The 17400-nt window shown below is 39.6% G+C and overlaps 2 protein-coding genes across 8 annotated transcripts in view; one reads left to right on the top strand and one right to left on the bottom strand.

The window, feature by feature from the left end:
• Positions 1–6180: 6180 nt before the first annotated feature.
• rpl19 (ribosomal protein L19) lies at positions 6181–9932 on the bottom strand. Its single transcript, XM_034894876.1, has 6 exons — positions 9828–9932; positions 9361–9467; positions 8457–8579; positions 8120–8240; positions 6843–6953; positions 6181–6378 (listed from the first exon to the last, which is right to left on the bottom strand). Exons 1-6 carry the CDS (start codon positions 9830–9832, stop codon positions 6255–6257), a joined length of 591 nt encoding a protein of 196 aa, XP_034750767.1. The 5' UTR covers positions 9833–9932; the 3' UTR covers positions 6181–6254.
• Positions 9933–14902: 4970 nt separating this feature from the next.
• The window catches only part of cacnb1 (calcium channel, voltage-dependent, beta 1 subunit), a 33404-nt gene continuing 30906 nt past the window's right edge, over positions 14903–17400 (top strand). For all 7 annotated transcript variants that reach the window (XM_034894801.1, XM_034894802.1, XM_034894803.1 and 4 more), the window contains exon 1: positions 14903–15161. In XM_034894801.1, the coding sequence (XP_034750692.1) occupies positions 15072–15161 (90 nt within the window). In that variant the 5' untranslated portion in view covers positions 14903–15071. The remainder of the gene's footprint in view (positions 15162–17400) is intronic.

Consider the following 17400-nt stretch of genomic DNA (forward strand, 5'->3'; position numbering starts at 1 on the left):
CCCAAACCGCCCCGAAATCCAAAACAAAAGAGCTCATGGAAAGTTTTTATTTTTGCCGTCGTCAGGGTTTGCAGAAAACATGTTGAGTTTGTGAGGCTGCTTTGCTGTGACCAGACATATGAAATTAAGAATATAGAAGGTTGTGTAGTAGCAGAGAGTTGGTAAGGAAGGTGAAAGCTACACTCAACATGCTTTTTACCTTAAATTTGTGTAATGGTTCATTGACTGGTGAGCGGATCTTGTGACTCCAGTGGGTGGGCCAGCTGGGCCTCTCATGTTTGTGTGATGCGTTTGATTGTTCAGGTGCCACTCGTCATAGTATGCTGCGAAATGGCTGTCCTAAATCTTCTATAGTTCTGAAAGATAGTTCTTTCGGGGGGGGTGGAAACAAAAGACGTGCCAGCACTTTACTGGATATTAGGCAAGAGATAAACTCAGCCCTGAGAGAGAGGCCCCTTGGAGAAATTTATCATGAGACACAAGCAGGAATGGGGAGAGAACTGTGGGAGAAAATGTGTTTCGCAGGCATTGAAGCTCCAGGATTATAACAAGACTGCAGACAAGAAACAGGGAACAACTGCCTCAGAATAATTGTAGGGCATCTTAGAAGAGGTACAACAACACCTTACTTCTCTGGAGGTCTATAAAATCAAGCATACAGACCTCTCATCTGGTTTCCTCTCGTCACAGGCCATCCTGCTGCCTCCCACGCACAGCAGCCGGTCATTAGCTTAATACAGACAATAAAATTTCCATCCAAAGACTCCATAAGCTTTTTAACCACATTAAAGCCAAAGAAGTGATTTTTCAAGCTGACATTCATAATCTTGTAACACAGGAGATTTCTCAGCATTGTGCAGGTCTTGTGTGCCTGTAGGAAGCCCTCGGTCTCTTTTACTCAACATGGATGAATCATGCTGGAATTATCATCTCAATGATGGATGGTTATGTAATTACGAGCTAACTTTTGGTGATTAATCTGTTATTTAGCAGAGGATATAGGATCTGGGCGAAATTGGCAAGTTTCTATATTTTCAGAAAAATAAAAAAATAAAACTGCATGTGCAAATATCCACCACGGATTGGCAGACAATGTGTGTATGCTCCATCATAAATGGTTAAAGTTGCAAGTTTTGAATTTTGTATTTCTGCATTACTAGGGCTTTACAAAGTAACACGTTTGCATAGTTCCGGGCAAGCAGTGGTGGAAAATGTATTCAGATACTTTACTCAAGTAACAGTACTAATATCACATTTTAAAGTACTCTGTTCCAAGTCCTGCATTGAAAATGCTACTTAAGTAAAAGTATGTAAGTATCACCAGGAAAAAGTACTCAATGCATTACAATCTATCAACTGTGTGTAATCGGCTAATCGTTTCAACTGGACTTTTAGGCCGTTAAATTGTTGGGTAGTTTAATTTAAAATAAAACTTAGTATTTTATAAACTGCATGGGTTTTGTGTGCAGAAATCTCAATTTGTAAAGTAACTAGTAACTAAAACTAACTAGTGGAGCAAAAAGTACAACGTTTCTCTCTAAAATGTATTGGAGTAGGAAAGTAGAAAGTGGCATGAAAAGAAAAAACTAAAGTAAGGTACAAGTACCTTAGTTTTTTACTTAAGTACAGTCCTTTAGTATATGTACTTAGTTACATTCCACCACTGCAGACAAGTGTATGTGGGTGTGTTTGTTTGTGTTTCACAGCCTATGTTGACTGAAAGATTCAATGCAGCATGCTTTGGGCGGGTGGCGTGCGATGATGGTGAAAGAGTGGACAAGAGCAAAAAGCTGCAAGGGAAGCGCAGTACTTCCTATGAAGAACCCATGTGACATCATCACAAGGCAGACAGAAGGACAAAGGTCCAATTGTCACCCAAATGACACCCAATAAATCTGTCCACCCCCTCCTCCACCTCGCACATGCTACCCCGCTGTTTCCGCAGAGAGGAGGCTGCTGCTCTGCATCGTCAGTGAGGTAGGCCACAAGAGAGGATGTGATCAAGCCTCACTTCAATCTCTGCTTAACATCTCGAAACAATGGGGTTCCCCTGAAGGCACAGCAAGCTTACTGTCTTTGTGTTTGGTGGTAGTTGTTTCTATATCTAACATAATTACTGCAAATAATAATGTGGAAAAAAGGTAACTGATATTTCATCATTGCCAACTCTCTATTTCACTTCTGCTAGTCAAAGCTCTCAGAGCAGAATGTGTTTCCGCTTGCTGTCTGACTCAGACCTGTTGCCTAAGTAACACTTGATAACAAGTTGAGGGACCTGGTTGAAACCACAGTGATGAAAAGTGTTGAGACCTGTCATAGGCAGACCACACTGAACTCAAGTAAGACACACTTTTTATCCGCTGTACTCAGACGACTGAATCAGCATGTCTGCAAATACTTTGGGGAGCGTGAAGGCCTATTTGCTCCTTTTCTGTCAGTATGAGTGTGTACACGACTAATGAAAACAGATGATGCAAGAGGATCCTAAGTGTGTAATGTTTTTTTGAGCTGGCAAGAGACTAAGGGATAAAAATAACTCAAGGTCTGTAAATAGATTATCATATGGTGACTTGACTGCACTTTAGCAAAACAATCCAAACAAGAGGGGTCAACTAAAATACATCTCTCTTAGGAAGAACCAAAAGCACAGTACCATGGGGAACTACAATAGCATTAAAACCCACATGTAAATCAATGACAATGCATATTGACCTAAACTTTTTACTTATTATCAAAAGAGATTTCTGCACTATTACACATCCTGTAGCTACACAGCAGCTGCACATAATACATGCATAATGTGACAACGTGCAAAGTGATCCACAAAATACAACAAGTGTAATATGGAAACATACACCTGGAGCTGAAACGATTAGCCAAATAATCGATAACCAAGCAGAAAAAGAATTAGCAACTACTTTGATAAATGAAAGATACTAAATATCTTCAGCTTCTCAAATATGAGTTCTGTATTTGCTGTGTTTAAAGTCATGTAAATAGCATATATTTGGGTGCTTTAATAATAGTGGGCTTTGTTGTTTAACTATTTTCTGATGTTTTTAGACTGCTTACAACCCCTGCCCACACTTGGCTTTAGCAACCAACGTAAATGTATAAATGTAAAATGTAAAACAACGTATCACAATGTATTTTATAAATGACATAGAAGAGGGCCAATTCAGGATCGGGTCAAAATCCTTTCACATCCCGCATTATCCTTTAATTGAATGGCCGACTAAGGCTGAGTCATGTTTTCACCCGTGCTCTATCATGTCCTGTTCCGGGTTTTTTAGTTTTTTTTTGCTGACCTAGACCCAGTATCAGCCAAGACCACAAAGTATAGACTCAGATCAAAAATAAAAATCTCCAATGAAAAATCTTCTCTCACTTCCTTTTAACTGACTGACGTACTACTCCCTGCAAAGTTTTGCCTGGGTAAAGTAAATGTGTGCTTTTTTAGTCTGCGTAACTAGCCAATCTTCTCGCTGATGGTCTTGTTTGCTTTTATTGGTCATGTAGCGGCATCATATTAAATTGAGATTGTATTATTGTATCAGCTTTAACCTTAATGCTCGGAGTACTTCTTTCACAACTGACTGTATGCAACATTGGGTAAAACCTTTAGAACTTAGCCTACATGTGACATTTTTGTGCAATTTCAACAGCATTTCACTCTAGTTAGCCCGTCGGATGAGGCTTGGCTGAAATGCCTCGGGTTCCAGTAGCTTTGGGACCTCTGAGCCACCTGATTGAATACATTTTGTAGGCTTTCTCCAGCTGAGGGCCCTTAAATTGCCATTACCTTCCACCACACTTGCCATAGCTGTGACTGGTAAAAGGCTTCACGGTGCGATGTGAAGGAACAGGCAGGCCTGAGAGGGGCAGTAATAGAGTCATATGGTAGAGGAACAGCTGATCCCTGTGCATTCCAGAGCTGCTTAACATGGGGCCTCAGGCCTGGTGCCCTCATGCCGAACTATTACCAACCTGCATGTCTCATTAAGCACTCACACAACCTAACTGACAAATGATGTCAGCACACTACCACTGTGCACACCATGTAGACCACACTAAAGATATACTGAGTATATGACACACATGCAATCCCTTAGAGGGGCACAGACATAATTTACACATCAAAACATGGCTGTAGTGGATATGAGAGACCCTACATTCCAATAGATTATTGTGTGCAATATACGCATACAGTACCAGTCAAAAGTTTGGACACATTTGAATACATTTTATTTGTATTGCAATTTCCATTTCAGCAATCTCAAAGTGCTACAGAGCATATAATAATGCAATTTATCTATGAAAAAACAATGATTAAAAGATAAAAAGATCAAGGTCTATAAAAGGTTTAGTGGAAAACTTCTTTCTTATATACTTATACTTTCTTAAAAGATAGGTTTTGAGGTTCTGTTTAAAAACTACTGTCGATTATGGGGCCCTTAGGTGTTCAGGGAGGGTGTTCCACAGCCTCGGGGCCGCAGACAAAAGGGCCCCATCACCCACGCTGCAGAGCTTGGTTCTGGGGGTTGGAGGGTGTTTGTGGTCGCAGACCGGAGGAAGTGACTGGAAAACCGTGTCCAAACCTTTGACATGTTAACGTTTGCCTTGTTCAGTTTTGTTGTCCTTGTTTTCATGTATGCCTTTAGAGCAACAAAAAGCAAGAGCTAAATTACTTTTATGTGTTTATACTTACTTGGCCATTAAAGCTGATTTGTATTCAAATATACAGAAAGATACTATTTTTTTACGTTTTTTAAGTCTGTTGTCATCAGGAACTGTCAAGAAACCTTAGAATATTTCCATTAACAAAGGTAGCGAGAGTCACTTCCTGCTGCTCGGTCTGAGATTTCTTTGTGGTAGAAATTGAAAGTTTAGCTGCATTGCAACAGCAAGTGTTTTATTTGTTGCAAAACACCTTTTCATACTAATGTTCAAAACTGAGGAGATCCTTGGTTGATATTTTACTTTTTTCATACCAGCTACAACCACTAGATGGACACAAACCTTTATATACACACTTTACTTACACAGTGTGTTTTACACACTTCTAAATAATTTACAGATTTTAATTAAGAAAATGAAACAGGGGAGTTAATCCGTTTCAACAGTACAAACATCAGCTGTTGGAGACATGAATCACTGGAGGTCATTAGGGTCCAGACAGGAAGTTGACAGAAGGATTTTCTTTCCTCAAAGAGCATCGGATTGGTAGTAGCTCAGTCAGTAGGGAGCTGGTTACCCATACAGGGCATAAGTATGGTGGTGGACTGGTAGCTGGAGAGGTGCCAGTTCACCTCCTGGGCACTGCCAAGGTGCTCTTGAGCAAGACACCAAACCCCCAACTGCTAGGGCCACCCCCCTCACTCTGACATCTCTCCATTTATTGCATGTATAGGTACTGACGTGTGTGTAATTCAGACCTGTGTGTAATAACAGTGAAAATTGTAATTTCCCCTGGCAGGATTGATAAAGTATATTTTATAAATCATAACCGACTTGAAATCAGAGGTCTGAGGATAATTTTGTATGTTGTGACAGAAAACTTATTCGGTCAAGACGCAACACGTTACCAGAGGCTGTAATACAAAAGATAGTATCCACACTGAATTTAATTATGTCCTAAATTCCTAATCCCTCCTTTTAAGACAGATCCACTATCAGAAACTATCTATGTGAAATGCAATGTCATCAATTTCTAAAACCATTTCTCAATCTTTGTAAATTTTATGATTAAATTGGTAATCGTTTTGCCTGCTAATGCCAGATTTTAAAGGTGGTGATAGTTTAGTCGTATGTGTTCTTTGTCTTCTGCCACAAGTTTGACTGGAGCCGTTTCAATGTTACCAAACATTAAGCATATTTATCAGCTAATATAAAAAAATTATACAAATATATTCACATCTACTCAAGGGAAACACTGCATTCATTTGCCAAACCGTGAAAAAAAAGTCTTTGGTAGGATAAACATTTGAACCCCACTGTGCAGCAAACAAGATTGTCTAATTTATGAAAAATATGAGGTTAAGAGAAATTATCTAAAATGCATTAATGTTTGGCCATTGGTTTTCAATGATTAGTAGAGCTGCTAGCCCTCCAGCTCTTTACAACATTAATCCTCGCTAATCACGTTTTTACTCCACGAGGAAAAGAAAGTACACATTATCATTGTGTCTTTATGTACACTTTTATTGTCAGCACTTGACAGGTGGCAGATGTCAGGCAGGATGGACAGAACCAGATTACTTCTTGGTCTCCTCCTCCTTGGACAAGGTCTTGATGATCTCCTCCTTCTTGGCCTGGAGACGTTCCTCTCTGCGCTTGCGGGCCTCCTTTGTCTTGGAGCGACGAGCCTCGGCCTGATCGCTGTAGAACAGGCAGACAGGTGTTCATACAATGTGTAATCATTGTCTTCAATTTTAAATACAAACTTAAACCAAAGAAAACCTATATAAAAAGGTAAAGCAGGTGAAATGGTTTCAAATGCATCTGGTAATTACTGTTCCGTTTACATTTTTAATGGACATTAACCATAAAGCCGACTGACAAAGTCCAACGTCTACCTGTTGTAATGTAAAGCGGTAGCTAATAGAAATGTTCCCTTTTAAGTATTGTGCAAATACCTTATATTGCACCGCAAAAATATAAAACTTAAATATTAAAGAATCATGATTAGCTATAATACATTTCACCTCTTCCTCTAAACTGCTCATTCATGTCATGTGCTTTAAAAGAAGGCATCAAATCACAACACTATCAAGATAAATTAAACTCAAACTGCATTTCTGTGAACCTGAACAAAACAGAACTTAGTTTGGTTCGAGACTTACGACAGGAGCTTCTTGCGAGCCTTGTCAGCCTTCAGCTTGTGAATGTGTTCCATAAGGATGCGCTTATTCTTGAACACGTTACCCTTGGCCCTCAGGTAGAGGCTGTGGTACCTGAAGGACAGAAGGTGAGGGGGAAATCATTAAATCAATACTACACCGACCGCTTGTAATTCAGAGGCACCAGGTCTTTAAAGAGAGCAATACCAACGTTGTCAAACTTCACGGTGGTCAATTTATGATTTGCAAGTAGGAGGCCTGGTTTGTGTAAAATCAGGCCAGGGTCACACCTAGAAATTAGCCAGTATTAAAAACTGTATGCAAATGTAGGTTTGTGTGGCCAAATAGCCTCACCAGAAAACTAGCTATATTAATAAGATAGGCTTAAGTATAAAAAGCTATCTCAAACCCTGGAAAAATAGTACCAAATATTTAAATAAAATGTGCATAACAATTGGTGCTGTCAAACAATTAAAATATTTTATTGTGATTAATCAAATTAATATCATAGTCATCTCGCAATTAATCACATTTTTATCCATTCTAAATGTCCCTTGATTTCTTTTTGTCCCATTATTTCTCACTTCAACTCTCTTATCAACATGGGAAAGTAGAACTGCTTGCTTTGAGCAAATGTTTTTTTTATTGAAAATATTAGCATATACTAGCCTACTGTAGTGTTCAATTTCACACATAACATTCTTACTTGGAGCAACTCTCTCACACAATGTAACACAGTCCATCAGTAAAAGAGTTAAAAAAAACACTGACACGGGGGTGCTTGGCCATCAAGTAGTATTTCACACTGGATGGGCTGCACTGACAGCTCAGTTCACAACAAAACACACAGATCACTTTGGCGTTGTCAATGGAACCATTTGAATACTTTTAAAAGTAAACTTTCCATTCAGAATCTTATTGGCATCCATTTTGTTGTCTCGCGCTCGCCATCCACTCAAAATGTAACGTTGCTACTCTTTGGCTGGCTCGCAAGCCCAAACAATTGTGTGTGGCGTGCATGTTGTTTTGTTTCCGGTGTAGCTAGATCCGGTGTGGTGGTGTCTTTTTTTTTCGTTACTAGTTGTTGCAACAGTATGTGAAAAAAAAAAACTACTATGTTTGCCAGGCCAAAAAGATCGTTATTCTCACGATAAAATGTATGCCGTTATAATGGGTTTGCGTTAACGCCGTTGATATAGAATATATCTGACAGCACTAATAACAATGCACGGCCAGATCAATTAAAGCAGAAACAACCAGTGAAGATGTCCTGGACCTACATGTGCCTGTCGATCTTCTTGGACTCCCTGTAGCGACGAAGCAGACGACGCAGGATCCTCATGCGACGCATCCAGGACAACTTCTCTGGCATACGAGCATTGGCAGTACCTTTTCTCTTACCTGGGAACAGGGATTAAAAAAGCATGTCAAGTTCACTGGCCACATTCTTCATCATCCAGGTACCAAAACACCTAGCTAAATCCTTTTAAGAGACTCGTTTTTAAAAACATTTCAAGTACGGTGGATCAATTTAATATTTGTTCATTCATAAAGATTGCAATAATAAATAAACAATAACTTTCCATAAAGAAGGTAAACGTGGTGGTTGGAACTTACCGACTCCCATGTGTCTTCCCTTGCGACGTGCCAGCGTGTTCTTGCGGCAGCGGGCACGGGAGTGGACCGTAACAGGTTTACGAATGATAAGACCATCCTTTACTAGTTTACGGACCTGCTGGCCTGAAGACAGAGCAAAACAAGTCAGCCGCTGGGATTAACTGATTTACCAGCCGCAAAAAATGATGCACACGAGCAAACCTTGATAAATAAACATCATCATTGTGGACATAATTACTGAAGTAGCAGTTCAGAAAGTGTATCATTTATATTTAAGGCAGCTGTTAAGACATTGTAATATTGCAAAAAGAAGAATTCAAAGCTCTTATTTGATATCACAATAGGTTATATTTTGTCAGATACTTATTTTCCTAATTGTGAGATTGTATTTTCTTGTATCTAACAATCTGGAGTACTATATCAGTTTAAAGCAAAAATTGAGCTTCAGACTTTAGGAATGTGCATTACAAACTGGGAGTATGTCTTATAAGAGACATAAGCGTGTATCAGGTATGGAGAAAACTAAGACGAAACTTGGCTCCATTACAGAAAAGTCTCCGGCATATTCGGATGACCATTGTCAGGGTAGAATTAGGAAATCTTGACTTCTGTTACTTCAAATATGCCCTTCATAAGACCCCCAGCTTCAGGTATGTATGCCTTAATCAGCTTAAATAGATAGCCATCACCACCCCCCCCGATATCGCTTATTTAGATTAGCAAACATTAAAACTAGCGGTCAACATGTTTCTCAGCATCACTATTGGTGACACGCTGGAGTAGATGATCCAAACCAACCCTCACACACTGAAACTACTACAAGAGGTGGCACATCGTTATCTTAGTAGACGGTGAAGATACAATGCAAAGTAAAACTTCAATTAGGACGTGGTGGTCTACTGACGGGAGTTGGCGTTCGCGATCTCATTGGTCTCGTTGGGATCCAGCCAGACCTTCTTCTTGCCGCAGCGCAGGACGCTGGAGGCCAGCCTCTTCTGGAGCCTGAGCATGCTGCAGGACACACACAACCCAGGTCACAAGTGAAACAATTTCACCTATCAACCTTCACATCTATGGGAGTTTCTAACATAGTGCCACGTTTCCTAAGTATTGAAGCAAAGTTTCAGAAGCTAAATCGCCGTTAGCCGCATAGCTAGCCAGCCGGGTTGACAACATGGCTTCCCTATCTAATACATCGTGTTACACAGCGCCACGCACAAAATATTGGTTTCTGATGTTGGAATTAAGTTATAACTTTATATAACGATAAATAAGAAACTCAAGTGTCTTTCTGAAGTGAAATTGGGTTAAGGAATATTTATTTTAACAGTTAAAATGTGACTTTTATTGTGCCATCGACAGTGGCCCTACCTCATGGCTGCTACTTCAACAGGAAAAGGAAGGCTCGAGAGTCTGACTGGAAGCTACCATTATAGAGGATACTCCATCTCTGAGCAGGAAACAGCTCTGTGTTAGCGCAGACCACACCGGACATTTTTAATACCTTACACATTTCGTATTGCTTATATGTGTTCTTCTTCAAAAACCAACCCGATGGAAATTGGCACAGATAAAGGCAATTTTGGGTTCATTTTAAAGGTTTAAATCACCCTTCCCCCCATAAAATAATGGTACTGACCAGTGTTTTGCAATGCATCATGGGTGAGGCTGTTTAAATTTTTTTATAGATCCATAGTTTAAACACAAGAGGGTGGTGTTGAAACTAAAAATGTTACCAAAACCAGACTCCAGTGACAAAACTAAACAAGAGTATGTACGTTTCTCTAGGAATATTTATAAAAGTTTTAAAATTCCATAAACTGGTTTTCAATATTTCAAATTATAATCTAAAAGATTTACTTTGACCAGTTTTTTATGTGTAATCCTTTACGTTAAGGCTTCAAGAAACCTTTTATTCATTCACTCATTGATGTCTATGCAGCTTCAGGAAAGTCGAAAAATAACAAGTTAATGTATTGATTATTGGGAACATAAAATATTAGAAAATATATTTGTAATATTTCCTTTGGTTTCAATTAAAAAACAAAGCGTGACTAATTAGTGGTTTAGTGAGGGGCTACTTTAAAAAGAAACTGGCACATTACCATCTAGCACGGCTAATTATGAAAGTTGCCACTATTGCAGCAGCAGCCCATCACCACAGCAACGCTGCATGCTCACAGTGTGGGTGTATGAGGAGCACTTTTTCACCTCAGGTTACCCAGAAATACCAACTGAAATCATCATCTCGAGGAAAAGTATAACCCAATGTACCGGATCGCCTCCTAACACAGCTTCAACGTTCACGGCTCCCCTCTTGCTATGCAGTTAGTAAACGTGTGGAGTAAGGGGCTACTGTCTACTGAGGAGAAGGGTCATTAATGTGTCTGGAGTAGCATGGCTTTTGTGGACCTAAACTGTACTTTTTAAAATATCTTATACTTTTGTTTCATCCCTCAGGTTTGGTAACAATCACAATCAACTTCTTTATTTCCATACTTGACCCTAACAATATCAAGGTTTCTGATCATCTCTGTCTTCATTCCTTAACATTGCAGCCACTTAATTAGTGTCATTTCTGTACCAACAGATGATGATCAGAAACCTGAAGGTTTTTAACATCCCAAATAATCCTAGTTTTTATTGGAACGCTGTGGCTAGCATATCCAGGTTTCACAAAACCAGGACGAGACGTTTACATGTGCAACAAATAGCCAGGATATTCCTAAACATGCATCGAAACACGTTCAATAGCATGGAGAAACTGTACTGTCACCTTTGGTACAAACAGCATCACGGTCTCGGTACGTTTTTGCTGTGCAGGCAGAAAACAAATGTCCCTCCTCAACAGATTTTTAATGTTGCTTATTTGCAATGCAACAGCTGATTACTACTATCAGGATATGGTGCCCTAAAACAATTATTTCAATTTGGAAAGAATCTTAATATTAATTAGTGAGTGAATGTACATAGGTGTGTTGCGCCAGTTTGCATAGGTAGAGGCCAATAACTTTGAGGTTTTTCTCTTAATACTGCTGAATCCAACAATGTACGGTTTACAATTTTGCCAATTGTGTGGTACATACTGTATTTTTTTATTAAATTAATTAAGAACTGTTTACTTGTTTAATCTATTGACACAGTAAATGTTATCAAAGTCACTGAAAGCAGCACTAAGTCTGAGGTCTCTCCATACCATCACTTACTTTGAGCCAGCAATTAAGCCCCTCAGTTCTCTAATGGTCAATGGGTCAGATGGAAACAGCAATCACATTTTTTTACCCTTGTATTTCTTTTAAAAAGTTGCAAAAAAGAACATCGGTTTAATCCCAAAAATGACTGTTCATGTTCTCAAAAACAGCACAAAAGATGAAAAGCAAGTGAGTTGCTGAAGACAAACTGAAACTCTGTGTCTTCCTGCTGCACATTATTCTTTTCTTGGAGGAAGATGTCAACCAGCTGCTGAAGGAGATTCCCAGTGACTCAAACTATCATTATTTTCTCTGCTTTTTTTGTGTGTGAAGAGGATAACCATTGAGGCCTCCCTCTAATGAGGTAACCATCTCACCGGAAGTATGAGCCACAGAGGGTGATCTAGTGGGCGTGTAGTCCAACATCATCAGCTCCGATCACAACGTCACAAAAGACGTTCATCACAGACAGGTTTGGAAATAATTGTCCTCTCAGGGTGATATTTATGAGTGGGGGAGGTGGATGAATCTTCCCCTTATTTATTCAGGTCAATATCAATATGATATCATCTGTGACCACATGTAATGTATACTCACAATTCAAGAGTTTCAGTCTTTTTTTCTCCTAACTGCTCATGACTCATAGAGGTTTTAACATTAAAAAAGTCATCAAGTATCTGAAAACGTAAAGCAGCGCTAGTCGATACTTTACAATAGTAAATTTTTCCCATCACTGCTTTTATTTAAGACCTATATAGTTCCTTTTTAAATTAAGATGATTTTACATACACATAATCAGTTTATGAAATATTACCCATTATACAGATTATAATACCAGAAGTACGTGAAGTAATTAAGCATGATCAAAAAATATATAGCCTACCACAAGCACTGGAGGGAAATGTTGAGTTCTGAGTCTATCAAAGGTTGAGCTGAGCACAAACACACTGGCCCACTCCCACAGAAACAGCTAGAGTGGGTTGGTTGATAGCTAGCGTACGCCTACTGCTGATATCTGTACAGTTAGTAATGTTTGGGGCGAGCAAAGACAAACGGTCAGCGTCAGATTCATGCGGAAATTCCCTTTTCTTTCCTACTTAACCATAGAATGTAAGAAATAAGGACTTAACACACCTTGATAATGTACACTTGTGCCCACTAACAGACAACAGACAAAGCTAGTTGAAGAAAGCGGAATAGTTAAGTCAAGTGAGAGGCAAAGAGGCAGACATGTTTTCTCAGGGGTTGGTGGAGAGCAATACACTGTATATTCATCAAATGGCCATATCAATGGCTCCAAATGCATTGTATTGTTGCTCCATTTTTGCTAACAAAATGTGTAGTTATGGGTAATATTTTTGTGCTAATTTTGTTACCATGTACTAGTCAACACATTTGTGATAACAGGTTGATGTCAGATGTAATTTTTGTTTGGTTATGGGGCCACCATTTTCTACATTTACATATGTTTTCTTTTGCTTCCATAACCAAAGTTTTGATCAATTTTGTTTTTTGTGGACCACCCTTCTGTTTTCATCCATATTTAACTTGTAATGTAATGTTATTATAGTAATCCCAGCAGGCAACATTTATTTTTGCTGTCTTGATCTACCAGAGCAATGCTTTAGTCTGGGGCCCCTGACAACAATTCACACAGGGGCCTGAAACTAAGGTCTATAGTTTGTGGCATGTTTCAAGGCCCAAGGAAAAATCCGTCTTTAAAACATTCGGCTACCCCTATTCCCACCCAACCCTGGGTAAACATTACATCAGTTATAAAACAGGGTCGCCCGAGCTGGTCCCTGGAGTTTTGGTGTTTTTGCTCAGGGCCCCATCAGCATGAGCCTTCATCTACTGAACCGCTGCTGCTGCAACAAACTAACTGTGAAATTGAGCTATTCTCACCCCCATTACAGGCCTCCAGGACCTCTGGACTCCCAGTGTGGGGTAAGTCTGTCTCCATCCACACTCACAGCCTCCATCACCGCGGCTGCTCTGTTGTTCTCTCATCAATCGATAAGTGAAGGTGGGGTCTGTTCAGTGGGGCGTGGACCTCGGCTCCCAGCTGGAGTCTGTCGAGCGCACACACCAGAGAGAAACAACAGACAGAGGAAGACAGAAACACACCGGTAGTGAGAGAACTCTGCCTTCAAAATTAAAGCATGTGGGTTAGAGCACTGCCTCAGTTCTAACCTACTTTTACTTTTTAAACTACTGTGATGACTAGGCATTGATATTGTTATATATAATCATAATTGATATGAGTAGCCTATAGGTGTTATAGCCCAATAGCAGTCATAACTTTCAAATGGTATAGGCTATTTGTTACTTTGGGCCAAATTAATGTCATGAAATTCAACATGGGTGACGTGTAAACAGTACACATATTTTACTACATAAAGTATTTGGTAAACTGCAGACTCAATATTGTCTAAATGTCTAATGTTAATTTGTCGGCCTATATAGGTGTTGCCCTCTGATGAGATAGTGGCCTGCACACAGTGACATGAGGGATGTATAATATAATATAGTAAGCTACAAACCAACATTTATTAGCCTACAAAGGTTTGACCTAAATACAACTATTTAAAGGCGGAAGGCAGAGCTATCCTTACTCTTTTTATCCATTGCTAATTTATCATATGTACATGGCATATCTATTAATGTATGTTTTAATGTTATAGGAACATTATATTACACTGCATTATATCCAACATAGGTCTCCCTGCCTTCTGACAAATGTTTAGTATTGATTGCTTTGTGACTGAGACTGAGTGATTTTCATACATTTGTTCTTCCAACGTTTGCTTCCAGTCTTGTATTCAATAACTTCATTGTGTAAAAGTCAGAGAAACTACCGAGTTATTCATATAAATTAACTGGGAAGGCCATCAAAGCCATAGTCTATATCGTTTGCATTCAGGTGCTGCAGGAATTCTGCTGAATGCATGTATTCTCCATTTCCTTACGTTTTCTTTGGAATTGTACCACGGTTGACTGCTCCTCAGATCCCTGCATTTTAAACTGAGACAGCTAGCTAGACTATCTGTCCAATTTGAGTTTTCTCTCACAAAACTATTTTGCAGCGGCTCTGTGCGGAGATTAGCACCGCCCAAGACAATTCTGATTGGTTTAAAGAAATGTCATTAAACTAATTTAACAATGTAGTGTACCGTGCCAGTTATTTTTATTTTGAAAGCAGCAGCCGGATGCGTCGGTGCGTCATTCTGTGGACTTGACTGTAGTGTTAAAGCCTGGTGCGCCAGTGTGTAACGCTATAGGCTGGAGGGAGGCAGCTGTTGCCATTATTTTATCAACCAGCTCAAATACATCAGCGGCTTCGCCTTCCCTGGAAAAAAATATGAGTCGGTCAAAACCATCATAAACAAACGAAACTGAAAATAGATTTTAAAAAGTTAAATCAATGGTACAGAAAAGTAGTATGTCCAGGACGCCTTCGACCTCAACCCAGGAGATCCAAATGGACATGTTCGACCATCATCCACACACACAGGTAAGAAGCAAGGATCAGCCACGGGGGGAAAAAAAGCAAATATAATAATGACAGAAAAAATACTAAGAAGAAGACTGCGGAAACTATCGTGCATTTATTGTAAAGAGGCGTTTCGATGACGGGGAAGCGGTTTCACTTCTGAAGATTAACAGGTTGTTCAGCAATTAAGTCGCCTATTTGCCTTCGGGAGTCTAAAATGCTCATGTAGCCTACGCTGCACTGATTCAAGTCTACGTTTTCTAAATTTTATTTTATCTGATCTGATTTTAAGTAAGCAAAATGTCTTTTATGTTCTTTAGATTAAGACTCATAATGTCATCCTTGTCCTGTAGTTGTATTGGTTTTAATAAGTCTCCATATGTGTGACCCTATGTGAGGATATGATGTAACGCTTGTTTGTATTGCTGTCCATTCAATGGGTCCTTTCGAAAACCACGCCTTTGTTTAATTAATCATTTATTAACTATGGAGATGATTCACTAAATGTTCATCTGTCCTGTTGGATGAGAGATGAATTAATTGGATATTTTTGAATTCCAAAAATAAGTGAAGTTTTAAGTTTTCAAACCTATTATAAAGTAATTAATTTGTTTTTTGGAGTCTTGTGTCTCACTTTAGAGCTGTTTTTCCATTTTTTTCTCTCCTTCATTTACAATCGTATCCTTCAGCTTTCGATGGTGTCACTCTTTTTATCGCTATAGGCTGTGTCTGTTGGGAAGTGGCATGATGTTGTGGGCATGTTTGGTCAAAACAGTTTAAATGGTTAAAAAGAAGAAGATGAGAATATCTAGAACAACACGCCCACACTGAGCTCAGTCAATTGTCTCTCTGGAGAAGAAAAAAAAAACACCTCACCACAGACAACCAACGCATCAAACCATGCCAAGTCCTGCTTTCTCCTTTTTTCCTCCCACTCCTCCCAGCTCCTTCTTATCTCTCTCTTCCCCCTCATTTCTCCAGATTCCTTCTGCATCCACTTTGAATGTCCCACTATCTCCATCCTGCTCTCACTATCGCACCTCACCATGTCTGTTTTTAGAAATCGTATCTACTGCGAGGCTGTGGTGAGAAACAGATGGACCCCCCTCCTTGTGCCAGGCAGCGGGGAATGGTGTGTGTGCATTTGTGTGTGTGTGTGTGTGTGGCACCTCTGATCAATTAGATTGAAAGTTCATGCAGACCTGCAGCGAGTCATGCTGGTCTATCCATTTATAACACTGCGGAGAGACAAGCAGAGAACACAATATATAGGCTACTGTATATAATATCCTGAGGGAGATGGTTTCAGTTTTCTACCACAGAAGAAGAAATGAACTGTTGGCCGAGAAGTGATCCAAATGCAGTGCCTGAGGGTGGTTTGGATTAAAGATCCTGTCTGTGTGGTGCTTTCAGATTGCAGATTAGTTTGGGTTCTGTGAGCAAAATGTATGAAGAATTCTGGGTGAAAAAGTATGTGGTTTACATTTCAAGTTGTGATATCGTGCACCAGACCAGGCTTCAACCGCCGCTCTTTACGCTCCCTGCATTCAAGTTTAAAAACCCCTGCTAACACACAACACCCTTTTTATTCATACACTTAATCTGGGAGGATGATTAACAACAGGAAGCCCCCCTCCCTGCTTCCTCTGGCATTTCCGTGCCCTTTGGGGACAGGATCTCGCCCCATCATGGCGCCGATCGTAGAGACCCTTTCTAAACACACACACCTACCTACACCAACAGACATCACGTATCATTTAATTGTGAATTTGTGACAGCGGAGCATGTGTTTGCCTCCGCCACCACCACCAGAACATCCTTAAAAGAAATGTTATTAATTTCATAACAATGGTCTTTTGTGACTTAGCTATGGTCTCTTAACTGTTCCGATTAAATGTGTTTTGCTTGCTCAATTGCTGAGATATCTGGTGGCACAGCAACATCTCCAGCAGGGTAAACATCCACTGTGTAATCATACTGTCTAAATCTCTTACTTTCAAATGAAAACTGAGGTGAACGTAAAAACGATAACCGGTACCTAAACTGTCCATTTTCAGCATTCAGGATTTGCAGAGTTACTTCCTGGCTTAACTTTAAATTTGAACAACATTCATTTTACTCAGCTGTGATTAATAACTTTGTAACGGCGCTGTGTTCATCTTTGTTGTCACTTGTAAATAATTTGGTTTCGACTATAAAGCTGAACTGGGTATTTGTTTGCAACAACCTGTTTATTGCTTGGTTGTGCTGCGCACCCTCA

The sequence above is a fragment of the Etheostoma cragini genome, chromosome 15 (assembly GCF_013103735.1).
Source record: "Etheostoma cragini isolate CJK2018 chromosome 15, CSU_Ecrag_1.0, whole genome shotgun sequence".
Taxonomy (NCBI): domain Eukaryota; kingdom Metazoa; phylum Chordata; class Actinopteri; order Perciformes; family Percidae; genus Etheostoma; species Etheostoma cragini.